The sequence below is a fragment of the Neovison vison genome, chromosome 7 (genome assembly GCF_020171115.1).
Source record: "Neovison vison isolate M4711 chromosome 7, ASM_NN_V1, whole genome shotgun sequence".
Lineage (NCBI taxonomy): Eukaryota > Metazoa > Chordata > Mammalia > Carnivora > Mustelidae > Neogale > Neogale vison.
Window position 1 is genome coordinate 167,266,406 of NC_058097.1, and position 14,221 is coordinate 167,280,626.

At 35.6% G+C, this 14,221-nt stretch overlaps 1 protein-coding gene across 1 annotated transcript in view; it reads left to right on the forward strand.

Annotated features, from left to right (window-relative positions):
- PRMT3 (protein arginine methyltransferase 3) overlaps positions 1-14,221 on the forward strand; it is a 126,283-nt gene that overhangs the window by 59,100 nt on the left and 52,962 nt on the right. Inside the window, exon 11 of the mRNA XM_044258964.1 lies at positions 11,871-11,949. Coding sequence (XP_044114899.1) covers positions 11,871-11,949 — 79 coding nt within the window. The remainder of the gene's footprint in view (positions 1-11,870; positions 11,950-14,221) is intronic.

Here is a 14,221-nt window from a genome sequence, read left to right on the forward strand (position 1 = left end):
TATAATAAGTTATAACATAAGTCTCTACCTCTTGGCACATTCATTAATTTCTTTAACAAATATTGGGTGGCTACTATGTGGCTAAGGCTGTTCTCAGCAGAATAAAGCAGTGAACAAAATAGATGGCAAGCCCCACCCTTATATCTAGTTTAGAATAAGCATATTCTGCATACTATCCTACACCTTGCTTTTTTCTTCTTTTAAATCTATAAATTTCCCATTATGACTACTGTAGCTGTATCTTGTAAATTTTTTGTTCAACTCAAAATATTGCCTTGTGATCTCTTCTTTGGTAAATGAATTATTTAGGAGTGTGTTGTTTAATTTCTAAATGCTTGGAAATTTTTTAGGTACCTTTCTGTTAATGATTTATGATTTAATTTGTTTGGTATTAGGGGACATAATGTGTATGTTACCATTACATTAAATTTGTTCAGACCAAGAATATGGTCTGTTTTGTTGAGTGTTCCACATTCATTTAAATGAATGTGTATTCAGCTGTTATTGAATGGACTGTTATATACTTGTCAACTGGGTCAAATTGGTTGACAGTATGTATCAAATCTTTTTTTTTTTTTAAAGATTTTATTTATTTATTTGACAGAGAGAAATCACAAGTAGATGGAGAGGCAGGCAGAGAGAGAGAGAGAGGGAAGCAGGCTCCCTGCTGAGCAGAGAGCCCAATGCGGGACTCGATCCCAGGACCCTGAGATCATGAACTGAGCCGAAGGCAGCGGCTTAACCCACTGAGCCACCCAGGCGCCCCTGTATCAAATCTTTTAAGTGCTTATTATTTTTTAAGTCTATCTGTTCTATTAACCACTAAAAGAAAAATAATGCAGTTTCTACCTATAGTTCAGGAGTTGTTTCCCTTCTGTCAGTTTTTGCTTCAGATATTTTTATGTAGTTTTTAGGTGCATACACATTAGAATTATTATGTATTATTGATAAAGTTTGGCTTCTTTATCATTATGAAGTATTATTCTTTGTCCCTGTTAAATTTGGTCCTTTAGTTTACTTTAACACTTTTCTCATTAATTGTGTACTATTCCCGACACATTTTAACATTTACAAACAGATTTGAGTGTGTTTCTTTTGCCTTCTCCCAACTATTGCATATTATATAACTAGTCATAAAATCTTCCTTTTAATAAGTTGTGAAATACAACATGCACAGAAAATACAGACGAATGTAAGAAATAGTTATATAATGAACATGTGTGTAATCATTAGTTAGATCAAAATATAGAAAGCAGCTGCCAAGTATCTTTTCAATTTTCTTCAAATATCTTTATATACTAATTTCATCCTTAGATGTCTTTTTTTACATATCTTCTCAAATATATTTAAATTTCTCATTTTATTTTTTTTAATTGTATCTGCTACAAGTTCTTTCCCATCCCAGAGAGCTTACTACTCTACTGACCTCTATGGTAGTCATTTACTTGCTTTATGTTTTTGCTACTTACATTTATATTCCTAATCAGTTTAGTTTATATTTTCCAGTTTTTGAGATTTATGTAAATGGACTCAAAACATAACTATGTTTTTGTATTAAAAAATAGCTTTTTGCTTTCTTCACTAAGTCATGTTTGTAACATTCATCAATAATGCCCATGTGGATCATTTGTTCATTTTCATTTTTGTATATTCTATTATGTGACTGTTTAACAGTATGTTTATTATGCTACAATTGGTGGACACTGGATCATTTCCAGTTCTTTCAGCATGACAAATAATAGTGCTGTTGTATACAGGTATATGTGTGCCATTACACTCAAGCGTGCCTTTCTTCTCATTTATTTAGAAGTAGAATGGCTAGATAACAGGGCATGCTGCTCTTCTCCATTACTAGATGATACCAGACTTCCCTTATTAAAGGTTGTGAAACTTATTTTTATTGTTCCATAGACTTGTCAACAATGGACATCGTATGACTTTGTAATTATTGCCTCTCTGCTAGTCAGTAGTAGTTTCTGTTTGTGTTGAATTAGTAATGAGGTTCACCATCTCTATATGTGATTATTGGCTCTTTGGATTTCCTGTTTTGTATAGTAATTGTGTTTAATTCTTTGTCCATTTTCCTTTGAATTACCTGTTTTTTTCTTTCCTTTTTTTTTTTTAAGATTTTATTTATTTATTTGACAGAGATCACAAGTAGGTGGAGCAGCAGACAAAGAGGGTTGGGGGAAGCAGGCTCCCCACTGAGCAGAGAGCCTGATGTGGGGCTCAATCCCAGGACCCTGAGATCATGACCTGTGCTTAAGGCAGAGGCTTAACCCACTGAGCCACCCAGGAGCCCCTTACCTGTTTTTTTTTTAATGAATAGTGTTCTTTGAGGGAAGTAAAGATATGTGTGTGCTTGGTATCTTTTCAAACTCTGCCTTTTTAATTCTTTTTATGTTTTTTTTGATGAACAGAGGTTCTGAATTTTAATCTAGTCAAACTTACATCTTTTTCTTTATAGTTAATACTTCTACCCCACCCCAGAACATGAAAATTGTTCTCCACAGACTTTATGTCTTTTTAGGCTATTTGAAAGTCTTTAATTCACTTAGATAGTTGTGGGAATAAAAATTGTCAGTCTTTCTGGAGGCATTTTGATGACACAGATCAAAATCTTAAATGTGCATGTCCTTTTTTTTTTTAAATTTTTTTATTTATCTATTTTCAGAAAAACAGTATTCATTATTTTTTCACCACACCCAGTGCTCCATGCAATCTGTGCCCTCTATAATACCCACCACCTGGTACCCCAACCTCCCACACCCCCACCACTTCAAACCCCTCAGATTGTTTTTCAGAGTCCATAGTCTCTCATGATTCACCTCCCCTTCCAATAAGAAATTTGTCTTAGCCATATATGTAAAACATTGAAAAGATGTCTGTGTGTGTTTGTGTGTACATATACATGTTCAAAACATTATTTTTCTTACCTATTCCACAGTAAACAAATACAAAACCTACAATATTCTTGCTGCGTGGTAACAGCAGCCACCTTGCTTTTGCCAAGTGTGTGGCTATAACACCTGTCTCAGTCATTGTAGAGCTGTCAGTAAGGAAAGTATCTTAGTATCTTCTTTATCACGTTTGTGATACATTCATTCGCATTAGCACATGTTAAGTTGAAAGAGGCAAGAGATAGACTGGGAATCACTGAAAAAACTTTACAATTCAGGTATTCAGTGTGTAAGGCTATTATAAATATTAACAGTGAAATAAACAAAGGTTATATTATGTCCTGTAAAAACTTAAGTTTGGTACATTTTTAGCAGAGAGCATTGTAGATTAGGAGAAAGTACTTATCTAATTACTTTTTGGATGTCTTTAGAGTGGTTTTCATGGTGAAGGGTATCCAGTTTTGCCCACCTGGGAATATTTGGGCATTGGGAAATGTCTGGAAACATCTTAGGTTTTTATAGCCAGTGGGGGGAAGGCGGTTAGGGAGGAAGAGAGACAGGAGGAGAGTGCTGGTGGGCCTGTGGTAGGTAGAAGCCAGGGTACTACTACACTTCATACAGTGGACAGGATTGTCTCCACAACAATGTATTACCTGGCCCAAGATGTCAGTAGTGCCAAGGTTGAGAAACCCTTTAGTTCTCATTCCTATGCACTAATAATAACTCAACTTCTAAATGAGGTCATATTATAAAGGGCACCTGACCTACTATGGGACATCAAGGAAGATTTTCTTTACCATCATTAGGAATATATTTTTGTTGGGGTGCCTGAGTGGCTCAGTGGGTTAAGACTCTGCCTTCGGCTCAGGTCCTGATCTCAGGGTCCTGGGATCGAGCCCCGCACCGGGCTCTCTGCTCAGCAGGGAGCCTGCTTCCTTCTCTCTCTCTCTGCCTGTTTCTATGCCTACTTGTGATCTGTCTGTCAAATAAATAAATAAAATCTTAAAAAATATATATATTTTTGTCACACAGATATACAGTAGACACATCCGTAACCAGTCTGCTTTTAATTCAGCAAATTAATGATGTTCTGCATTCTCTCTCTATAACGTGCTAGATTTCAATGGCTAACTGAACACTTAAAGCAGGTAAATTACCTTCAGTGTGCTCCTCCTGTTTTGCTTGTATTAGTTGTATTATAGGTTTACCAAGAGCTTATTGTGTTTGTTTCCCTGCTTCTTTATATAATATCAGCTAATATTGGCATAAACTATTGAACAGGACTGTAAAAAAGATTCCTGTTGAGTAAAGTAGTGAGTAAAACTATTGTGACAGAATAGAAGCGAGTAGGTGGGAATTATGGAATTCAGAGATTTTTCACTTGACAAGGTACTCTTAGATTCTTTTTTCTATTTTAAAATAACCCAAACTGGAAATTACTTACAGTACATTATAAGTGTGGTTTGTGCAAGGAAAATTGTGACAATCCTCATTGATAGATTCACCCTTAAAGAGTATTAGTAAATAGGGATGCCTAGATGGCTCAGTCCTTAAGTGTCTGCCTTCCACTCAGGTCTTGATTCTGGGGTCCTGGGATCAAGTTCTGCATTGGACTCACTGCTCAGCAGGAAGCCTGGTTCTCCCTCTCCTACTGCCCCTGCTTGTGTTGTCTCTCTCTGTCAAATAAATAAATAAAATATTTTTTAAAAAGAGAATTAGTAAACATATCTACATTTATTTGTGTTTTTTTCTTAAAGCATATTGTTTTCAGTTAACAACCAATTAATAGTTTTAGTCACTGTAGGTAACAGTTCTATCTACAGTAAATTTTATAAAACTGAGAGCAGTATTGGAAAAAAGTGTCATGAAATATTTATTATGCTTCAGAAGTATACTGAAAATTGGGTTTAGATTTTGTAGTCTTGCTTATTTGTTAAAACTAATCTTTTATATTTAGATAAATTCAGTTATTATTTGTCACTAGACTTTCTACAGATTAACTCTCCATTTTATCTGTAACTCTCCCCTGCCTCTCTTTTTAATAATTAATTCTGCCAAAGAGTGTATCAGTAACTCAGTTATTTGTACTAAAAAAAAAAAAGAGAGAGAGAGAGAGAAAACCTTATACTGAAGGTATCAGAACTATCTTTTATCATTAATTTATTCTAAGGAGATATGAACAGACATTTTAAAAATAAGGTTCCCATTTCAATGAATAATGTTAATATCTTAGTCCCAGATTTAATCCAGTGTGTTCCTTTTGTAGTAACTAATTTTTGAAGTATAAATGCAAATTTTAATTTTAAAAAAGTAAATGTCTCTTTGGAAAAAAGAGTGCTCCATGAGCATCATGGGAGAAAATATTGGGTATAATTCTCTTCCAGATGGCACCCCTACAGGTGAGGCAGCAGCCTGTGAAATTACAGTCTGAATTGCACTGCAGATGAGCCGGGCATTTGGAGGAGTGCCTTCTGATATCAGTAATAAATGACTTGGTTCAGAACCAAGGACAGTTCCCAGGAAATTAAAGGCTATTCTATCACATAGAAAGCCTATAGTAAAATGAAGTTTAGCAAAGTGGAAAGTTGAGAGAAAGGACAACAGTTAGCAATACATATGTAAATATTTTCATCAGCTAAATTTAAAGCTAGATATGTTAATTTATCTCATAGATGTCATATATTGGTTCTACATATAATCTAATATTTGCATTGATTTTCTAAACTGATAATTTTCATAATGTACAGTGGCTTATACCCAGTTGCCAACTAAGCTATCACTCTGACATATTATGACTCAGATACCTATTATAAATTCTAATCTTGTTTGATATGCTTAATGGGAAATTTTTCATTTCAGAACATTCGAGTCCTTAATTACAAAGGTAGTATAATATAATACAAACACTAAATCTTATTCTCAGTTAGGTATATCAGCTTAAGAAGTAACATGGGGGTGCCTGGGTGGCTCAGTCATTAAGTGTTTGCCTTCACCTCAGGTCATGATCCCAGGGTTCTGGAATCAAGCCCCACATTGGGCTCCCTTCTCAGCAGGAAGCCTGCTTCTCCCTCTCCCACTCCTCCTGCTTGTGTTCCCTCTTGCTGTGTTTCTGTCTGCAAATAAATAAATAATTTTTTTTTTTTTTTTTAGAAAAAAGCAATATAAGATAGTTATTCAGAACGTGATTCTGTAGTTAAACCAAGGTTCAAGTTCTGGGTCATTCAACTATTTCTGTGACTGTGAGCTGTGTTTTAAGTCCTTTGGTTTATGCCAGCTCTTGATCTCAGCCCAAGTCTTGTTCTCAGGGTTGTGAGTGCAGGCACCATGTTGGGCTCAAAAAGGGTTCTTAAAATACCCAGTTTTATTAAGTATGAGAAAAATAAGAATAAGCGGGTACTGTTTCATTTTTAACGAATATAATGTATGATACTAATAACTCATCTTTTTATTCATTCAGAAGTTTTTTACTGAGTTCCTACAATCTACTGGCCACATTTATAGCCCTCAGGAAGGTACCTTCAAACAGTATAAAGTCCTTGCTCCTCTTGGAGCTTACATTTTAGTCAAGAGTTAAAAACAAAAATAAACCACATTTTAATTCACAAGTGTCGCAAAGAAGTACAAAGTAAGGTAAATAGATGGAGCGTAATAGAGGAAAAAGATGCTATTTTATGTGGAGACATCAGGAAAATACTTTTTAAGGAGGTAATAGTTGAGCAGAAATCTGACTGCTGAGTGAAATGAATGACCAATGAAATTGTCAGTCTTCATTGAGTCTAAATGTGAAGAAATATTAATCTATTCTTGGTTTGAAGGAATGCTTTTCCGTTGATTTATTAGTTCAGCTAGTCTTTAAGTTAAGACTTACAAACTGCTTTGATAGATTAGAAGCCTCAGCATATACTTACATAAGTAATACCTCGATACTGAAGTAAAAAAATTTATAGATATAAAATACCATTATTAATTGTACAACAATGCATAGAGTAAAGGGAGGTAAAAATGGGGAAAGATGAAAGAAGAAAGACTTGGGGCGCCTGGGTGGCTCAGTGGGTGGAGTCGCTGCCTTCGGCTCTTCGAGGACCCTGAGTTCAGGTCAAGATCTCAGGGTCCTTGGATCGAGTGCCACATCGGGTTCTCTGCTCAGCAGGGAGCCTGCTTCTCTCTCTCTCTCTTTCTCTCTCTCTCTTTGCCTGCCTCTCTGTCTACTTGTGATCTCTCTCTCTGTCAAATAAATGAATCTTTTTTTTTTAAGATTTTATTTATTTATTTGACAGAGAGAAATCACAAGTAGACGGAAAGGCAGGCAGAGAGAGAAGCAGGCTCCCCGCTGAGCAGAGAGCCTGATGCGGGACTCGATCCCAGGACCCTGAGATCATGACCTGAGCCGAAGGCAGCGGCTTAACCCACTGAGCCACCCAGGCCCCCCCAAATAAATAAATCTTTAAAAAGAAAAAAAAAAAAAAGAAGAAAAAGAAAGACTTGCATTAGCCTTCTGCTTCCTTCCATATTAGCCCAATTTTATGACATGATACCTGAGCCCACATAGTGATTTCTACCAAATTAAAGAATTATGTGATACAGTTTTTCACAGGTTTTATATGTTAACCCTATGCCAAGAACTGTACTAAGTCCTTTACCTGTATCAACAAAAACATTTGATTGTTTGCTTTCAGAAATTCTCTGATCAGTAATGATGACTGATTGAAAAAATGGGAAGGAAAAACATGGCATTTATTGAAAGGGTATTTTTGCTGCCAAGGATAATTATCTTTTTGTTTGTTTGCACCTGATTTTACTGTTTAATTTAGCAACAATAGGAATTGAATCATAAAACCAGTGTTTTCTAAGGGGACCAAAAAATCGTCCAGTGTTATTCATCCAGTCATATGACTTAAGGCATTGAACTTCTCTATTGTTGATGTCTATAATGTGATATTAGGTTGTTTGGATAGTTAAAACCTTAGGAACTATCTCTAATATGTTTTAATCAGAATTGTAAGCTTAGCTAAGGTAATCATTATAGGCTATGTGAAAAAATGCTTGTTGATGTTAACTATTTTAAATAGAAGCAGACATACGGGAGTGTCTTAAGTGTAAATACCAAAATTTGAAGTATTAAATAAAGCTGATTCTTTTTTCTTTTTTTTTTTGCCTTTTTTTTTTTTTTTTTTTTTTTTTGCCTTGCGGGGAAAAACATCCTTGTGATTATCTTTGTGAGAAGAATCTTAAAGTTGGAATTGGCACTAATTTGGCCAATATGACCAAATTACTTTTTGGGGGTTTTAAAATTCTGTTTCTTAACGTAAAGAAATTTTGAGTGTTTTATATTTTGTATTATGTATATGTGCACACATATACATAATCTTCACTGGTCTGAAAGAAGTGACACAAGAAAATGTATTCTCTAAACCCCCTAAAAAAAGAAAAAAGAGGAATTCCAGTTCTGACTCATGGGTTGTAGTATAGGACCCATTGACTATATAAACATGAGATGATTCTGGACAGCCTGGTAAAACTTTATTTTCTAATTTATTAAATATAATTTTAAAATTTGACAAGCCTTGACAAATATATTTTTTAAATAGCTCTTAAATGTTAGGCTAAATTAATAAGATTTATTGTTCTAATCTTTTATATGTATTAACATATTTAATCCTCGGAACAGCCTTATAAAGTAGAATACCATATTTGTCACTTTACAGATGAAGAAACTGAGGCACAATGATGTTAATTTGTCCAAGGTCATATAGAGAAAGGGGGCTCCGTGATGTGCCCGGGTGGCTCAGTCAGTTAATTGTCTGCCTTAGACTTATATCATGATCCCAGGGTCTTGAAATCGAGCCCCCGCCCCAGTAGGGAGTCTGCTTCTCCATCTCCCCCTGCCTCCTTCTCCCCCCTCCCACTCATGCTTACAGGGTCTCTCTCTCTCAAATAGATAAATAAAATCTTTTCTAAAAAAGGGGCTCCACTGAGATTTAAACCCAGGAGTATACCCTTTTCACCACTGTTGGCATTGACTGTAGCACCAGTTTAAAATATGCCACAATTTAATCTCTAATGGATAGCTAATAATAACTTTATCATAGATACAGTAAATAAGCATGTTGTTAGAAGGAGCTTCTGATACTGATCAGTTACTGATGGAAAAGAGTTTGGTTTATTTGTAGTACATGGAAGTAAGACAGTTTGGACATAGGAAGCAAAATACTTAGCTTTTTGCCAACTACTTTGAAAGTTAATACTAAAAACAGTTTGAGACAGTGCCAAATCAGTGACAAACTAATTTTTTTGCCCCCTTCCAAAAAAGACTAAACATACTAATGAATATTTAGTATGTATCAAAATGTGAATTATTTTATTTAAATTAATATTTTAACATGCAGCAATCTTGCAAATAAGGATGGTTTTTTCCCTATCAGCCTGTTTTACCAGCTGATCTTTTTCCTTTGTCTGTGCACACATATACGTAGTCTTGGCTCATCTGAAAAAAAAGAATAGGAGGAAAACAGAAGACTTCTCTTTGAATAATTCAATTAAAATTCACTTTAATCAGCACATGAATGCTTATTTATAAGGAGTTGTGTGCATAGATCTGCATGAATTATGTCAGATTGATAAAGATTTCTTAGTTGACTTCCAAAAGTTTCTTGTTCTTTGAATACGCAGATGATACTAATAGTGAACAAACTTTTAAGAGTTAGACATATTACTGAGATGCTCTAACCAGAAGAACAGCTTCCACCAAATCCTTAATTTTCCTAATGTAAACAAATTAATAAAAGGTTTTGTTGCTAAGTTTTTCTTTTGTAGACAAGTATTTTCTTTTCAGTGAATTGGTATGTTGCTGGGAGTGGGTAAAAATCAATATAGAGTTGCTAGTGGCAGTTTAATTAGGTGGGTTTTTTTAAAAGTGATTCAGGCTTGTGAGCTGTATTTTCTATAAATTTAAATCTGCTGTTAATCTCTTGTGAAGATTTGGGGCACGTCGGTGACTCAGTTTGTTAAGCAACTACCTTTGGCTCAAGTCATGATCCTGGAGTCCCAGGATCAAGTCCTGCATGGGGTTCCCTGCTCAGCATGGAGTCTGTTTCTCTCTCTGACCCTCCCCACTCCCCACTCTTATGCTCTCTTCCCCTTTCTCTCAGTCTCTCTCAAATAAATAAATAAAATCTTCAAAAATAATGATAATAATCCCTTGTGAAGATTACCCATCTCAAGTTTGCAGGTTTTCCTCTTCTAGAGACCCCTTTAAAAAGTCTTTGTTCGGGCGCCTGGGTGGCTCAGTGGGTTAAGCTGCTGCCTTCGGCTCAGGTCATGATCTCAGGGTCCTGGGATCGAGTCCCGCATCGGGCTCTCTGCTCAGCGGGGAGCCTGCTTCCTCCTCTCTCTCTCTGCCTGCATCTCTGCCTGCTTGTGATCTCTCTCTGTCAAATAAATAAATAAAATCTTTAAAAAAAAAAAAGTCTTTGTTCATGTGGTTAAAGACTATTGCATTTATCCTGTCAAACAGTTATTCGTGCACAGAACAAATGAGTAAGTGAGAACAGTTTTTATTTAGAATGCTGTCATTAGGGCAGAATTCCTGTTGGTTTACTCTAAGCAGTAAGAAAGTGTTTGCTGTGCTAAGCTCCGCACTGAGCACTTCACTCTTCCTGCTGCTCCAGGTGGGGAGCGGGGTAGACTCTAGAAGGAGAAAGACTGACTCAAGCTGTCATTGATCCCTTACTCATGATACCAGTAGTGGTAAATTTCTTTTCACCTGTGCTATGATTATCCTTTCTTGGTGGAGAATTCATTATTGGTATCTAAAATCTGGAGTACTGCAGGGCTGTATTTCATGAACATAGAACACTAGTTGTGTAAGGTATTAATAGGTGTAAAGTAGGGGGGAAAAGAGGTGTGTAAGCAAAAGAGTAACACAATTAAAATATGTTCAGTAGTCCTCTTTACTGTAACACTTCCCAGAACTATCAACGTGATGACGTGCATTATGAATCTCAAGAGGAGGATAAAGCATCTGGGGTTTCTTAAAGATACCCTCCCTTTTTTTTTTCTTTCTTTTTTTTTCTTTCCTTTCTTCCTTTCTTTCTTTATTTACTTTTTTAACAGAAGAGACTCACTGGATAAGAAGCTCTTTGGGAAATGCTATTCTAGACTAGGCTTTCTTTTTCTTTTCTTTTTTCTTTTTTTTTTTTTTAAGATTTTATTTATTTATTTGCCAGACAGAGATCACAAGTAGGCTGAGAGGCAGGCAGAGAGAGGCGGGGGGAAGCAGGCTCCCTGCTGAACAGAGAGCACGATGTGGGCCTCCATCCCAGGACCCTGGGATCATGACCGGAGCTGGCGGCAGAGGCTTTAACCCACTGAGCCACCCAGGTGCCCCTAGACTAGGCTTTCTTAACCTTAGCCCTATCAACTTTTGGGGTTGTACCATTCTTTGTCATAGAGCTTCTTGTGCATTGTAGCATGTTTATCAGCATTTCTTGGCTTTACGTGACTAGATGCCTACAGCACCCTTCCTTCCTTCCCCCTGGGTTGTGATCATCAAAAATGGCACTAGATATTGTCAGAGGTCCTCCAGTGGACAAAAATCTGGTTGAGAGCCACTGTCTGTATTAATACTGCAATATTCTAGGTAGTTAGAGGGTACATTAACAATTTCTGTCTCGGATTTTCCTTTTAATGAGGAAGAAACAATGGTCTAGAAAGCAGAAGCACGGATTAAGAAGGTTTCGGTACATTTGACTGTAATAAACTGTCTGGGTCCACTTTATTCCCTGGCCTGATTTTTTAAATGTACTTGGAGAATTTAATGCAAAAAGTAACTTCAAGCTTTGTAGAAAATTACATGGCAGAGACAAAAAAATATCTTTTATAGAAAGAGTAGCCCAGATATTTAAGTTGATATACTTATGAGGATATTGATTACACATTTCTAAAATCCTTTTTTTGTGTTTATTTATGCAGGGCTATTTTCTTCTTTTTGAGTCTATGTTAGATTCTGTCCTTTATGCAAAGAACAAATACTTGGCAAAAGGAGGATCGGGTGAGTAAAAATTCTAGTTTTAATAATGTAATTTTAGTCTGGCAGAACCAAGTGAACCTTTGGATTTCAAATAAACTATGCATGACTGAGAAAGTTCCCAATAGAAATGAAAGATGTTTCCATAAGATGAAGTTTGAAGACAGTCGTTTACTATACTGTTGATAGTAGAACATTATAGAAAATATGCAGGACTATAAGTTAATGGTATTTCAAGAATGCTTTGTATAAAAATACTAGTGGTAGGACTAGCTTTGGAAGCTATTTGATGTTGAAATCAAAATCTTAACAGAAACTCCTTTTGATTTTTAATCCTTATGACATCTAGGTGTTTGTTTTTTTCTAATAAAGTATTTCATACTAGGTTGGAAAGTACCTACTTTACTGGAAAATTTTCCAGGACTTCACTAAATATATAAACCTGTCATCTCTGTAATTTAATGAGAACATTTAAAAAAAATGACTGTTTATGAAGTGCAGCATACCCAATCAGTATTTTTTATACTGGATGTACTGGATTTTTTATAGTATTTTTTATTGGATCCCAATAAATTTAGAAAGCTTTCTCATGTTCTGTATGCTGTAAGTGAGATTGTGTATTTTAAGCCTTCTGCTGTGAACAGTTATATACAAACAGTCGGTTTCAAGGCAGGGATTATATTTTGTCCATATTTGACTCTTGAACAAACTCTACTGCTCCTGGAACATAGATAGAGCATCATGTAAGTTTATTGAATCAAATCATTAAAACTGAATTGAATGGCATCTGTCTCCCTTCATTCACTTCTCCCTGAACCTTCACTTTCTCAAAGCTTCAAGATCAACAAGTAGTTTCTGTGGCCAGAGTACAGTTGTTAAAATTATTATGTAAAGGGGCAACTGGATGGATCAGTTGGTTAAGTGTCTGCCTTCAGCTCAGGTCATGGTCTCAGGGTCTTGAGATGGATCCCTGCTCAGTGGGGGGTTCGCTTCTTCGCTTCTCCCTTTCCCTCTGTCCCTTTCCTTCCTTCCCTTCCCTTCCCCTCATCTCATGCTTTCTTTCTGTCTCAAATAGATAAATAAAATATAATATCTGAAAAATTATTATGTAAAAAAAGGTAGATGAAAATTGGACATTTTGAACTAGTGACATAAAGTACTCGATCATAATTATGCCTCCTGCCCATCCATATTCTGTGAAATCACTTTGGCAATTATGGTACCGTAAAAATCAGTGAGGCCAAAACAAAGCACAGAAAATTCTCCAGTACACTAGAATTCTTTTATAATAGCTTTTAAATGGTTTACCTTTCTTTTTCAAAATACTTTCATTTATTTTTTCCTGCAAGCATTTCAAGATGTATTACTGATCTCTGACATGAACCTGGCTAGAATTTATATATATACTTTACCCTGCAAAAATCGGCTACATCTATCTATAGTTGAGTGGCTTTTTTTTAATGACTGTTATATTTAGTGACTGAAACTAATATCATCTACCATTTGTTGATTGTCTACTAGCTGCTTAACACTATACTTTTATTTATATTATTACATGTATAATTGTCACAACAGCCCTCTGAATTTTAGAAACAAAGGTGTCCTAGAGGATGCATATTAAGTGGTCAAGCTTTGACTGTTTTTTTTAAAAATTGAGATCTGCCAATTCCAATATTCATGTTCTTTTCAGAATCCCTGTTTGTATCCCTACTAAAGTGTACTTTTTTGATTCTGATTCTTGCCTTGACATTCTAGGGAAGATTCAGGAAACTGTTTCCATACCTCCCCAAGTGGTATTCATTGATCTTACTGAAGGACTGACAGCAACTTAATGCATTTAAATTGAACTCTCAGTGAAATTCATTAAGAACTTACAGCATGAAATAATGAGGTTATAGTTGATGAAACAGTAGCAGAGTATTTCCCATCATCAGGGATGAATTGAAGACTCCTAAGTCTAGTTCTTTTCATATTTTTATGTAGCTCATATTAGCACTGAGGTAATCTGGAGGTATATTGAGGAGAGGGCAGCATTTAACTGCCTAGGCAGTGCTATTGAATGTTGCTTATTGACAGAATTGAGAAAAGAAGGCAAAGTCAGAAATGAGTAACGTGAAGTAGACCATTTAACTTCTTTTGTGTTTGAGTATGCCTAATGAATATCACCAGTCATCTGGTGCTCATTCCTCTGTTACAAAGCAAATTTTTCTTTTATGTTTTTCTGAAAGATTTATTAAGCAGTTAATGCAATGATTTTTTAAAAAGAATGATTGAATTATGAGAGAGGGGAAAATAC